The sequence below is a fragment of the Dryobates pubescens genome, chromosome 15 (genome assembly GCF_014839835.1).
Source record: "Dryobates pubescens isolate bDryPub1 chromosome 15, bDryPub1.pri, whole genome shotgun sequence".
NCBI classification, from domain to species: Eukaryota; Metazoa; Chordata; class Aves; order Piciformes; family Picidae; genus Dryobates; species Dryobates pubescens.
The window spans coordinates 14,374,911-14,388,755 of NC_071626.1; the positions used below are offsets into that span (position 1 = coordinate 14,374,911).

At 45.2% G+C, this 13,845-nt stretch overlaps 1 protein-coding gene across 1 annotated transcript in view; it reads left to right on the forward strand.

Annotated features, from left to right (window-relative positions):
- The first annotated feature begins 1,271 nt into the window (after positions 1 to 1,271).
- Positions 1,272 to 13,845, forward strand: part of AKR1D1 (aldo-keto reductase family 1 member D1) — a 35,379-nt gene continuing 22,805 nt past the window's right edge. The window contains exon 1 of the mRNA XM_009896371.2: positions 1,272 to 1,500. Coding sequence (XP_009894673.1) covers positions 1,408 to 1,500 — 93 coding nt within the window. The 5' untranslated portion in view covers positions 1,272 to 1,407. The remainder of the gene's footprint in view (positions 1,501 to 13,845) is intronic.

The window sequence follows — 13,845 nt, forward strand, 5'->3', positions numbered from 1 at the left end:
CCACTTGGCACATTCCTACCAGTAAAAGTGGCAATTTTTCTGTCTTCACTGATGACCTTTGCAGGTATCTAAGTTGTAACACTAAAAGCATCTTTGATAGGGTATTCTCCAGGTGGGTCGCAGCCTTAACAGCCACTAACCCTTTCTCCATACATATACCTATTGGTTTCAAGAACCCTGCAAAGATAACTTACCTCTATGGACCAATTAACTCCTCTTGGAATTGTATAACCTGCTGAAGTACCATCCACAGAAAGCTAAGTGGAGTGTTAGAGAAGATAAAATAATCTGCTAGACGAAGGACATTGTAGTGGCTGAGAAATAATGTTCTCTGAAGGCTTAATTTCAGGTTGATCTAAGAAGACATGTAAAACCATACACTTCAAAAACAAATGAGGACAATTCATCACAGACAGTTGCAAGGACACAAAGTAGCTGGCTCAAGACACGGCACTTCTCTTTAGATTAGGGTAAAGGTATAGCCCTGAGTGTTTTATGAGGGTCAGAAAGGATATCTATCAAAAGCTATGGGTTTAATTTCATAAAGGGCATTGTCCCTTCCTGGAATATGAGCAATTTCCACAGCAGAGCAGAACTAGACCGTGAGGAACTTGAGCTCATTCACTATAATCTCGGCGTCATGCTGAGGCACAGGAATTATTCATCAGTCTCCTGACTGGGACTTTCTTCATTCCTTCTTGCCCCTGCTGCAGTTTTTTAATCCGTGCCTTTGGAAAGAAGTGGAAAGTGTCCCTGGGGGATACAAAGTGTCCTTGGTAATCCTAAATTTTGAGTTTGGGAAAAAAAAAAGAGTTTTGCACCTCTGTGGGAGAAGTTCTAAGACCTGCCACCCCAAAGCATGGGAAGCCCTGTTGTTGGGGGAGGGAGATCAGGGCAGACACGGGCTGGTGCCCCTGTCAGCAGCTTCGGGCAGGATAGCCCTTAGGGGCCTCCCTGGCTGCGGGTAGGACCGCTCCCAGTCTCCCGAGGTGCAGGTGGCCCACTGGCCCGCCTTTAGTTTCACATGAGGCAGCCTTTGCCCTGCGTGCAGCTTCTGCATCAGGACTCAGTGGAGGCTGGCGCGGGCCCCCGGGGATCTGCAGGGCTGAGGTGGGGCTCGGGGGTCTGGGGGTCCGCAGGGCTGGGGCGGAGCGCGGGGCGGGGCGCGGCTGGGTGCGGTGCAGGGCCGCCACGGGCACACGTGGCTCGGCCCCCCAAAAAGGCGCTCCCCGCCGGCGGGAGCGGGCAGTTTGTACCTCGGCCTCTGCAAAGGCACTGTGTGCTCGGTCGGCCGATCGATCGGTGGGTGGCTACCGGTGCGCAGGGAACGCCGTTGGCTGAGGAGTCGGCGACTCCCGCCCCTACGGAGACAGCCCCGAGGTCGGAGCTGCCCTACCTGCCGCCACTATGAACCTGACAGCCGAGAGCCACCGCGTTCCGCTGAGCGATGGGAACAGCATCCCGCTGTTGGGGCTGGGCACTTACGCCGACCCCAAGAAAGTAAGTCCGAGGACGGCGGGACGGCCCGCTCCGCTGGCGGGGACAGGTGACGGCCACCCTCGCTGCAGGTCCCCAAGCGAAGGCTACCCGTCTGCTCTCCCCTCTTTTCTTTCCGTCCCGGCTATTTCTCCTTTCGCTCCTTTCTCCGTGCAAGCTGGGAAGCCCGAGCTCTCCCGCGAGCAGCGTGGGCAGTGCGCGGCGCGCAGCGGGAAAGGTGAGGGGAAAGTGCCCCTCGCCCTGCTCGGCGGGGCTCTGCGCCCAACTCCGCGCTGATGGGCGCACGGCAAGGGAACACGGGGGGCTGGGGCTCAAGGCAGTGCAAGCCCGTGGGGTCGCCGCCGCGGGCAGCGGCAAGGGATGTGACACCCTACCTGGATCCCTCGGTCCCGAGAAGCCCAGAATCGGGAGGGACCTGTGCCGAGCGGTGAAATGAGGCATTTCGGACCCTCTTGCGCTGGCCCCGACACTTTCCAAGGAATGTTCCTGAAAAAAAGACCCAAATTCCTGCATCCTGATTCTTGCGGCTGATACAGCTGACCGCCAGTGGCCAAAACATTTTCAAACACACTAGATCCTTCGGGTTTGCGTGTCCCGGGCAGGCATCCCATTTAAGTGTCGCTGGCATCCCATTTAAGTGTCGCTGGCTCCGTTGCAATGCATGCTGAGGAAGCACACCTGATGTTTCTTCCTACCGCGCACCTGAAAACTGCTGCCTTTTGCTCTCCTAAACTGCCTGAACTTCCAGCGGTTGTTTTTTCTGTTTGTTTTAAGAGTAGGGAGGGGAAAAAAAGAGAACCCTTCTTGTGTAACCGTATCAGAGTCAAGATGCAATGTTGTGCACATGACTCCGCATACCACCAGGTATTTAAAAAGAACTTTTTTAAGGAAAACTCTCGATTAAAGCAATTTAACAAGCATTAATATATTGTATACATATTAATGTATATACTCTATTACAATATTATATATATAGCATATTAATAACAGCATTAAGTAAAATCTTCAATAAATGCTGCTGCAGGGAGTGCATAAGTGGTACACAAAGGGTGTAAGAAATCTCCAGGGCTGCAGATCTCCCTCGTTAACAATGCTGGTTTACGTGGGGAGAATCTGCAACTTCAGAGGCTGGGTACCGTCCCCCACATCACTAGAGTTTCTGGAGATATTTTCAGATAGTGCATTCTTTGAATAACCATTAGTGAAACAAAACTGAGCTTTCTAACAGCAGTTCTAATGCAGCAAAGCATAATTCAGTGACAAAATAGCTCTGAGTGAACTTGAAGTGTCTCTTTCCAGACTGGTATATCATGCCCCCAACCCTCAGGCTGCAATTTTACAGTAGTTTTAAGTTAAGAAAACATGAAGCTACCAGCAGAAAGGGTGCTCCTGCTTTGCTGTATTTTCCCATCTGTGGCTCCAGACTGATGCTTCAGCATTAGCCAGACTCAGGTAGGGAGCTCAGAGCAGCAAGTAACCTGTTGGAGCTGAAAGTGGAGGCAGATAAGATTCCCCTTTCAGAAGTGTTTTTTTAGCAATGCTATAACCCTAAGAGTTCATACTGCAGAAATTCAAATGTCCCAACATTAGCACACAGCAGTCTTGCTGTTTGTAACCAAGCCCTGTAAAATCCTGCTGCTTCCTTCGCCCTCCCACAGGTCGAGGTGGACAGCATGTGTGGGGCTCTCTCAGCAAAAATTAATCATTTTTAGGAAGGGTTGGTTTTCAGCCATATCAGCCCTGGCTAGTGGCTTTTTGCTTGTCACATGTACCTCTTTTGTTTTCTGGTTACAAAAGTGGTGGGACATGCACACACACACCAGGACCATGTAGGCAGGGCATTGATACAACAACTATAATTTGGAGCAACTAAAGCTGCTGTGTAACTACATGTCCCTCCACTGGTGTTTGTAGGAGTTTGATTTTCTGAGCTGTAGTTTTCTTTCTAGGTGCTAAACACATTATCAAGTTATGGGAGGGAGGACAAGGAGCTGAGGAGAGGTAGAAAAAACAGCACTGATAAGGCACTTGCAAAAAGTCTTATTTTAGCAGGAGACCAGGTGAACCACTGCATATTTATCTGGAGGAGCTGGACTGAAGCTTTATGCTAGGATTAAGACTGCATGTTCAAGTCAGGAAACTTGTCACAGGGGATAGCTAGGGAAACAGAGTAGCAGGGTGCTATGGGCTTCATTGCAGAAGTGTTTGCAGATAGCGGTTGGTGATGGGGCAGGATGTTTAAATAGACCATGGCTTAGTGCTTGCCTGTCTCAAAAAGACTGCTTTGCTGGTAAGAGAACAGGGGGCTTCTATCAACATCTTGCAGTGGCAGTTGTGACTGGCACAACTTCCACCTGGATGCCTGGTGGGATTTCTGTCCTGTTCCTCCTGCCTAGAGACCTGAAAGGCTTTGTGGCAACTCAGGACCAGTTCAAGGTTTATCTTAAAGACTGAGGCTGTAAACTAGCACTGACACGTTTCCCTTAAAATGCTTAGCCGAATTGTGGCTGAATTGCTTTAAAAGTAGCATCTGAGCCACCCATTTTCCAGCGGTGGGGACAGGCAGCTGGTGGCAGCAACAGTGCCAGCCATCCCCAGCACACTATTTCTGCTCATGAGTCAGATCTTCACAGCTTCTAGTCGTTTTGTGCTTTGATATACAATACAGAATAATTCCTTTGTCAGATTATTCAGCTTGTTTTTGGAGGCTGATTTTTTTTAAAAATTGTTTTTTAATATATTTTCCCCAAAAAAAAGGTTATTCATCCTGGCACCTCCATGTCAGAGCAGCTTGTCCAAAATAAATCTGTTTTCTCAATATCATGCTGTAGCCCAGTAGCTCATAATGAGCCCAGAGTGTTCTTCCTGAAGTGCAGGAATGTGCTTGCTGGTTAAACAAACCATGCAGATCTAGTTAGCCAGGGAACAGGGAAATCTGCTTTTCTTACAGTCAGTTAGAAGAAATCAGAGGCAAAAGGCCAGCTTTCATGTTTTGGGCTTTGTCTGCATAAACTGTGTGGCGGTGTCTTCAGAACTGAAATGTGTCAGCAGCTTGTCTTGCTCATCCTAAATAACTTAATTGTTCCCTCAAAAATGATTTTGGCAAATAAGTCGTGTTTCTCTAGTTGTGAAACTGAACAACAACAGCAAAAATCTATGTAATGAAATTTGGTCCCATGTACAAATTTACTGACTGAAAGTAAATCATTCAACTGGACCAGAGCTGGATGACAGTGTCTATTTGATAATTTTAATTGAGCACTCTTTCAACCTTGGTGTAAGAGAGCTTTTCTTCTGCTGTACACAGGATGACAAGAATTCAGCTAGTTCTTTGAGACTTAAAACACTGGCAGTGTAATTTGGGGGGTTTCTCTTTGCTCTGCTCTCCTAACACAGCAAAAAAATGTGATGAATCCATTTGCTATCAGCTCATCTGCTAACAGAAAGAAACAAATCTTCACTGGTCATAGAATTGGCAATAAATTTGGGTTGTTTATCAAGAAAGACACTTAGAGATATTTTTTGCTACTTGAATTGGTGTTTCCCATCCTTGTTTTTAAGGGATGGTAGTAACTGTATAGCCAAAAAACTTGGTTGGCTTTTTGTTGCAGATTTCAGTGTGCTGAAGTTGGTTTGCATTCTCTTTCAGACAAGGAAGGAAATGTGTAAGTTGTATTAGAGTCTTGTCTACATCAATTAGGCCATTTCTCCTAGCAAGGATGGACTTGAGCAAAACAGTGAAAGTCTCTCACTAACTCCCTCTCTTATTCTTTCTTCTGTTCCCCAAATATCCCTTCTCCTCATGGGTCTGGAAGAGAACCATGGTGGGGACTATCAAGGCTTCCTAGATGGCTTAAAATATGAGGCCAGTTCTGCCTCTGTCTGGCTCTGTGGATCCTTCTGGCAAAGCCCTGCGTGTGCAGGAGGGGCCCTGCCAAGGTTCCAACAGATGTGCTGTGTCCAGTTTTCCCTTCCTGAGGGCCCCCAAGCTGTTGACCCAATTCCCTAGGGTATTAAATAGATTGGAGGCAGAAAGTGGGGGGAGGGACAGGGAGAAGGGAGGAGAGAGCAGCCCTACAGGGAAGGTTGGAGGAGGGCAGTCTGCTTGATGAGCCTGTGATGTGGCCCAGCGCCACAGCAGAGCCAGATCAGCTCCGCCCTGTTCTCACCATCTCCCAGCTTTGATGCTCAGTTCTCAGCACAGCCCAGCAAATGCTTCTGGTACCCACCTGAAGTGGATGGGGCACGAGGACGAACAGGCTTAGAGGGGAAGGTGCTAAAAACACTCTTAAATCCTGGAAATTCTATACCTCGTTAGAACTGCCTTTACGCCTGTTTCACTTTATAACTCATCCCTGTCACCACAGTAAGATCATCAGCCCAGTGCCTCCACACAAATACTTGCTGTCTTCCTGGAAGGTCAAGGGGCCTTGGCCGCAGCTCCTCTCCTGCCTTCCTGTTTTGACCGAGGGAAGAGAGGTCTTGGAGAGAAGGTTGTAGCAACCTCACTATACACAAATGCTGTACATAAGATTTGGCAAAACACTGGAGAATATCACTAGGTGAGGGGTTTTGGCAAGTTGTGACTTTGCTAAAATTCAGATTCTGAAGTAGCCAAATCCATTCGTAAATTGGAAGCAGTTTTGTGGAACAGTTTCAGGCAAAACAAATGGCAAAGCATTTCATTTTGGGCACTGGCAGTACAAGCTGAGGAATCAAAGGATTATTAAAGCAGTTGGAGGTAAGAGTTGCCTTTCCCTGAAGAGCGTACCAGCAAAGGAATCCACTCAAGTGGTGGGAAAACAGATTCAGTCCTCCTCTCTGCCTCCAGGGATTAATTTCATATCACACAGCTCAGTGAAATAATGTGATCGTGGGGGTATGTGATAGCTAGAAAGAGGCAGGAAGCAACACGTACAGCCCAGAGTAGGAGCAGCACCCTCCCCACGGGAAAGCGCACTACCCACCAGCCCCATGGGAAAATGCGCTACCCACCAGCCCCACAGCTTTGGATGTTGAAGAACTTGGTATGGCATCCAGCCAGGAGGAAGACCGACCCATTTCCCCAAATCCTTAACTGCCACAAAGTAACTCTTGTGAGCCCCAGACAGTCTGGGTTTTGTTTAAGAAGAAATTGCTGGTTTGAATCACGGAGAGGAAAAGTTCATCCAGGGCTCCCACATCTAATCTGAGTGACCAAGTTTTTAAAAAAATCTGTTTTGGATAAGTAAAAACACTGTTTTGGCACTCTGGATTACTTTTTACACCCAAGTTAGAAGCTGAACAGAGTAACTTCTCGTTGTACAGGCTAACAGCCCCTAGAGCTGTTGTAGGATCCTTTATGCCAAAAAGTTCCTCACACAATGATGTGCATGTGCAAGCTGTTTTGATTTATCTCCACGGTGCAGGCTACATCTCTGCTGTAGGCTACCTTTAAGTCAAAAGAGGAAATAAGTGACTTGTCCCAGTCATGCAATCTGGATCTCTGAGCTGCAGTAAGCAGGAGATTATACTCAATTTAGTTCCCTCTGTTTTTCTGCTGGCCACCACCATCTTTTGAAATGATCAGCTGGAGATGGCAATGAATCCAGGTGATTTGTAGAGAAAGCCACCTGGCTTGACTCAAAGCTATGAAATGGATAACGTATGCAAAGTCCCAGGGAAGAGTGACAGCTGACATCTCTAGAAACAGAGTTGAAGCTTAAAGGTTTCTCCTCCGTGATCTCTTTCCTACAAATTTCTCCTCTGACTCAGACAACTATCTTCCTCCTGAGGTAAGCCTCCCACTCAGCTTCTAGATTTTTTTTCTTGAAAGAGATAAGAGAGGCAGTGACAAGAGGAGGAAGTGCGCTGATATGCAAATGTCCTTACAGCCTTAGCTTACTTCCCATGACACACTATTAAAATAGAGATATAAAGAAAACACCACAGTCCTTTTCATTGTGAAAAATTACACCTGAATATGTGTTTGAACTCAGCAGGTACTGACTCTGAGGTTAACCCTGGAAGGAAGTGATCTTTATGAACATACATGAAATCACCACAGATGTAAGCCAGGGAGATATTTTGTCTTTCTTTTTTTCCTAAAAAGGCTGTTGGGGAACCTTACTTGACCATAACTGGGGAGGACTCAGCTGGGATATTGGCTTATAGAGACATATTTATGCCCTGAACTTAAGAAGTGAAGAAAGTTCCCAAAACCAAATTGTTTTTTCAAAGTTGTTGGGCTTTATGCCCTGACCAGCACTTCCAAAGGACTTTGAGCTTTTTTACAGTGCCTTGTGGTAACCACAACTGGTTTTCTCAAGCCATTTGCTTTCAATGCAGCGGTAAGGCCAACACACAGCAACACACAGTCTTTTGGGGTTGGAATTTTTGAGAGGCTGGCCTTATGTTCCCTTGGTCTCTGAGGATATCTTAAAGGCATACTCCTAAATCAAGACCTGTACACTTAAGGCAAGGGCAGAAGGGAAAGAGATATGTTACTGAAGCCCAGGAAGAGAGCTCAGCCTGATATAGAATCATAGAATCAATAAGGTTGGAAAAGACCTCAAAGATCATCAAGTCCAGCCTGTCACCCAAGACCTCATGACTACTAGACCATGGCACCGAGTGCCACGTCCAATCCCCTCTTGAACACCTCCAGGGACAGTGACTCCACCACCTCCCTGGGCAGCACATTCCAATGCCTAACAACTCTCTCTATGAAAAACTTTCTCCTCACCTCAAGTCTAAACTTCCCCTGGCGCAGCTTGAGACTGTGTCCTCTTGTTCTGGAGGCCTCCTGTGCCTACCATTAGTTAAGTCTTAGCCTAGTCTTCACACCAGACAATGTTTATCCCAAGACCATGTACCTGTAAGCCAGGTCCCTCACTGACAAAATCATGACTCAGTTTCTCACTTGAAGGACTAAACCATACTCAAATGATTCTGTTTGTACAGACCACAGACATTATGCCTTTCCTGGCATCCTGGTGGTGCTCCTGTAGCTTAATTTCTCAGCTTTTACTTGTTATTTTTCAGCTAAGTCACAGTTGCTGGCAAGACTCAGTTGCCAAGAGTATATAGAGGCAGAATTTCTTGGTATTTGGTCCTCAGATGCCTTGAGGAGGTGCAGTAGCTGGCGCTATGTTTTAGCGGGCAGCAGAACAACAGGAGTCCTGGGCAGGAACACGTCTGCTTGCTAGAAACATGATCAAATCACCACAAGTATGAAGATAATGAAAAAGAAGTCTGCATGTGGATTCAAGAAACTGCAAGAACTCTGGGCTGTATCTTAATGTATTAAATAATCCCTACTGTTTGCAACAGAGATGGCAAATGTGCCAGAAGATGAGGGGTGAACAGATGAACACTTAAGATACTGTTTTCACAGACAGAATTTTTTATAGCAAATAGCTGAGTGTACAGAGTAGAAGAACACATTAAATCAGAAGGGTCACAGACAAATTTTGTTTTTATCAAAGACTTCTGCCAAAAACTTAATGCTGCAATGGCACATTTTAAAGTTCACTTTCATACATGCTTTAATGGCATATTTACCACCTATTAAAAGCAGAGGTCATCTATCTTGCTTTTGACTTTTCTCCTTTGCCATACAACTTTTCTGTTCTGTTGCTGGAAGTCTTTCTCCATTTCTGTGCACTCAACACTTTGTCTTCTTGGTGTCCAACCATGACCTCTCTTCCCCCTGCTTGCAACTATTTCTTGACATCTCAGTTCCTGCTAGGTCCCTGTAATCGCATGTTCTACAATGGAATATTTTTGGCTTGCATAAACGCAAGGTTGCATCTTTCTCTCATTAAGAGAGGAAAATCAAGTCATCTAATTAGAAAAACAAAGAGGTAATCATAAAAGGTATCATATCATAGTATCAGTCAGGGTTGGAAGGGACCACAAGGATCATCTAGTTCCAACCCCCCTGCCATGGGCAGGGATGCCCCACACTAGATCAGGCTGGCCAGAGCCTCAATCAGCCTGGGCTTAAACACCTCCAGGGACAGCGCCCCAACCACCTCCCTGGACAACCCATTCCAGGGCTTCACCACTCTCATGGTGAAGAACTTCCTAGCCGCTCCTTGATGAAATATGGAAGGCTCAAACTCCTAGCTTTTATCTAAGAACTGAAGTTCAACCACCAATATCACATTTTAAAGTTGGATCTGACAAAATGACTTATTTTCTGTTGAGACAGAGATGCTTGTGTGCAACTTTCTTGAGTACATGAGCTTTGTTCTTATGGCAAAACCCATGGCTCTAAAACATTGCTGAATTTTCAGAAATGCTTGTTTATCTCCATGTATTTTCACTATTGAAATCTGTGGGTCTTCATTTCTATGAATCCTGAAGCTTAATAAAACCCAAATTGATAGTATGACTAATCTGTACTTCATGCCAACGGCTTCTGTGGTCTTTCCAGCTATGAGCACAATTAGTGTCTAATCATGTGTGGCAGATTAAAAGCTGCATTTACTGAAACAGTCAACATGTAAAATTCCTGAGGAGGATAGGCCCAGCCTTGTAGATGAGGGCGAATGAAAGACTAACTTTCTCGCTACAAAGTTCATCAGCCTACAGAGAACTTTTGAGCAAAGCAGCCAAAAAATTGCTCGTCTTGGAAAATGGTGGATTTCATTCAGAGGAGTAGATTGTTGTCAGAATGACTCTCCCCCAAAACCTAAGCATGCCTGAAATTATAAGCATTCAAAAAAGCTCTTATTAAAAAGACAGCATCTCTAACCTACATTGACATCTCAGCTGCTATAAGAAAACATGTTCTGACAGCTCCAGGACCAAGAGACTTATTTCCCTGCAGAGCAGAGGACTTCTACTAGTAAAACAATTGACAGTCAGATAATCACCTGGTCCAGTGCAGCAATGCCTGCCTAATCTAAGCTCTTACAGCCAAACTGGCACCACATCTCTTGGCTCCTGAACACAGTACCAACACGTGCAGACTTGGACAGCATAACAGTGCCCCAGAGAAAAATCTTTCCCCAGCAAGGTGACACGTAGAAGATGACAGCTTGGTCTGGGAGTCAGTACAGCTTTCAGGTGGTGGATATCAGGTGCCAACATGATCCACCAAGCTCCATGTTTGGCTGTGACATAGGGTAGAATTGCATTTAATCAGCCCAGGTCCAAAACTAATAGATAGTTAATCCTGATAAGCTTTTAGGACAGTGGCAATACCTAAACCCAATCATAGGGATTCTCATTTGAGAAGTAACCAAACACAAAGCAGGTCTTTTCTATTCCATAGATGCATATAACAGTGACAAGCATTAACTGTTTCAATGTACACCTCTTCCAAAAACTACAAAGCTAGCTGTTACCAATACAAATAATATCAAGGCTAAACGTTGACACCAAAAAATACTGCATGGGGTTTTGTTTGTTTGTTTTTCTCTTCTCTTCTTGCTTTCTAACCAAGGTGGGGTTTTGATCCTGTTCAAGAGTCAAGACTCCTCTTCAAGATTGTTTTACAGAGGGTGAGATGGAGAATCACTGGCATTGTTAAAGAGATAAAAACGGAACCCCTGCAAGCAAGTAATCTGAATTAACACAACTAAAAGATACGCTTTGGGGCAAGAACATTTAGAGCCACAATTTTTTCAGACAAACCTCTCTTCAAAATGTCCCTGAGCAACTCCATATGTTAAATATGGCGGTGCGCTCCCAAATGTCTCTGACTCCCCTTAGCTCTCTGAAGAACGTAAGCATGTTCTTACAGCTCATGTGGGAAGCTAACATCTGGCTTGTGTCTTTGGTTGACCTAGAAGGTCATATTTGTCAAAACTTGAAAACGCTGTGCAGAAAATGCCTCTCTAGGCTTCATCAAAGCCAGCTTTCGTTGGTTTAGCTAGCTAGGTGGTGGAATTCCCCAGATTTTCCATCTGCCTTTGCAAACACTTCTTCGAACCGGCGCCAGAAACCTCTCCCCTTTAACTCTAGGGAATGAAGTGGAAGAACTACTGGCAGCCTTTTTCTCTCCTCTGTTATTGCATGAGCTGGCGCTTAATCTACCCCATGTAACCTCACTCATCTCTGGAATCACGTTTCTTATCTGAAGGGTATTTTAATAGCATCCAACCTTCCAGTTAGACCCGTGCTTTCAAAGTTTGGTCAGTTGGCTGTTGTGTTCTCCAGCTCTTCAGGAAAGCGTTCCAGCCGCCCTGCTGGCACCACAAGCATGGAACCTGGGCTAGTTTGCCTCAATTCTCTATCTGCCAATGGAAAGACATGGCAGCCCTTTAGCTTAGACTTGCATTAAGTAAATTTGCATCAGGTGAAAAGTTGCAGCAATTCTAGCATTGAGGATTCTGCAATCAGGTGGCAAAAATAACTCCATCAGCCTCTGCCAGCTACAATAGTAAGGCTTTCCTGAAGACTGCTTTGACTAAATGCTAAAATAACAATGTTGCAGGAATTCTAGAAATGCTAAATCTGCAGTTATGCAACATAATTTTTGTTGTACAGGCAATCAAACTGCATGCTTCATGCCACTGACAGGACATCAGGCTAGAGAAAGGAGGCACCCCTTGTCCATGCTCATTCACAACATGACATGAAGCAGCAAGCATTACCGTTCCCCACATCTTCTCTAGTCACATGTGCCACCCCACACTTTCTAAGGCAACACACTGCAAGGCATAAAGCAAAGCTCTGGGCCAGCATAGAAGCTGTGTTCTGCTTCCATCTCAGCTCTACCTGCTTGTGCAGAGATGCCTTTACAGGGCTTTTCTTCCGGGATGGTAGCTGCCAACACTGCCAGGGGATGACAGCCAGAGCTTCCTGTGTACGAGAGGGAAGGATGTGCTGGTGGTTGCATTTTCCAAGAAAGAGGTGTACAGTACAGCTTCTCCCTTACAAGATTAAACAATTCTAAGAATGTACCCTTGTGTGGCTCATATCCTCAGCCTTTGTAAACTCAGCCTGTGCTTTCCTGTAATGCCTTCAGTATACATGTTTTCTGTGCTGTGTTCCTAACACCTTAAGCCAGTCCTCCTTGCCTGTTTATCTGGAAAACAGGCAAATGGAAATAAGCAACTGGGTTTCTAGAAACTTGCATTAGAATCTGTATGTGAGAGCTGAGCTCTTGTAAAGGAGACTCTGAGCCCAGGAATGTACCTACTTTCTCTTTCCTGTATTTAGCTAAGATTCCTAAACAGCAGCTCCACATCTTAAATTATAGGTTAGGACTGGAGTGCTTAGCCCACAGTTTGGATCCCTTCTCTAATTCAGCTGCAACTAAATTCAGATTTTTTTCCAAGGGATGTCCTATCTTTCCCAATTCCTCAAGCTCTTCCTCCCAGGATCATTATTGCCAGCTAGATACTATTACACTACAGGTAAGGTGCTCAGGAAGAAGGTAAATGGCTCCTGTCCTGAAGTGCTGCTTCCTCAGCTTTCAGACGCTGTTGAGACTGGTGCAACTCTGTGAAGCTGTGCATGTGACATGGGGCAGGGGAGAATTTGGGAAACTGAGTCAGTTTTCCACTACTGTATGCACTAATGCATAAATGACAATAGTGATGTTAAGACATTTATAAAAGCAGTGCCTGTGGCAGATGTTCACAAGGTTTTGCAAGATTACAGTCTGCCACTAACTTGTCCCGTTAGCTTTGTCTTTGGAGGTAACCAGAATCCCTCTTTAAAAATGAGAGAGCTGATGGAAATTGCCAACCAGAAAAAGTATGCTAAAAAAAAAAAAAAATAAAAAAAAAATCAAAGGAACTGGAGGGCAGCTGAAATGTGACACTAAGTAACAGTAATGATTAGAATAACCACTAACACTGCTAAGCAAATACTATTCTACTTGAGAGGAATCAGTAAAATTCATGAGTATGCTTGCACAAAAAGTATTATCCTGTGGCTCCATCACAAGCAATCATGAGCAGAACAGAAGCTGTACTTTTTCTGTGACAGGGAGAATCATTTTTGAGAAAATGGGATGTGATGGAAGGCATCTGGAATAAACATAAAAAAAATAATAGGAGTTCACGGTCTCAGAGGAAACAGAGCAGACCCTTTTGGACAGGAGGAACTGATGGCAGATTGCTTTTTCATACTCATAAAATGAGGTAGCTGGCTAATTGGCTACTTCATCTATGGAGAAGGGGCCAAACTGCTGCTTCCTTCCTTTTGGTAAAGGTGCAAATCTGAGTCTGGTCCCCAGGTCCTTCTGCTGCTGTATTTATTTACCATGGAGCCTGAAGGAAATGGATATTGGTTTAATCTGTCACGAATGATGGTAAATCAGCAGGTTTACAAGGTATTGATCGATAGAGGGAATAATTGTGTGTGTTGTTTCCTTAAACTTCATGATCTTAAAAATATCCTAGATGC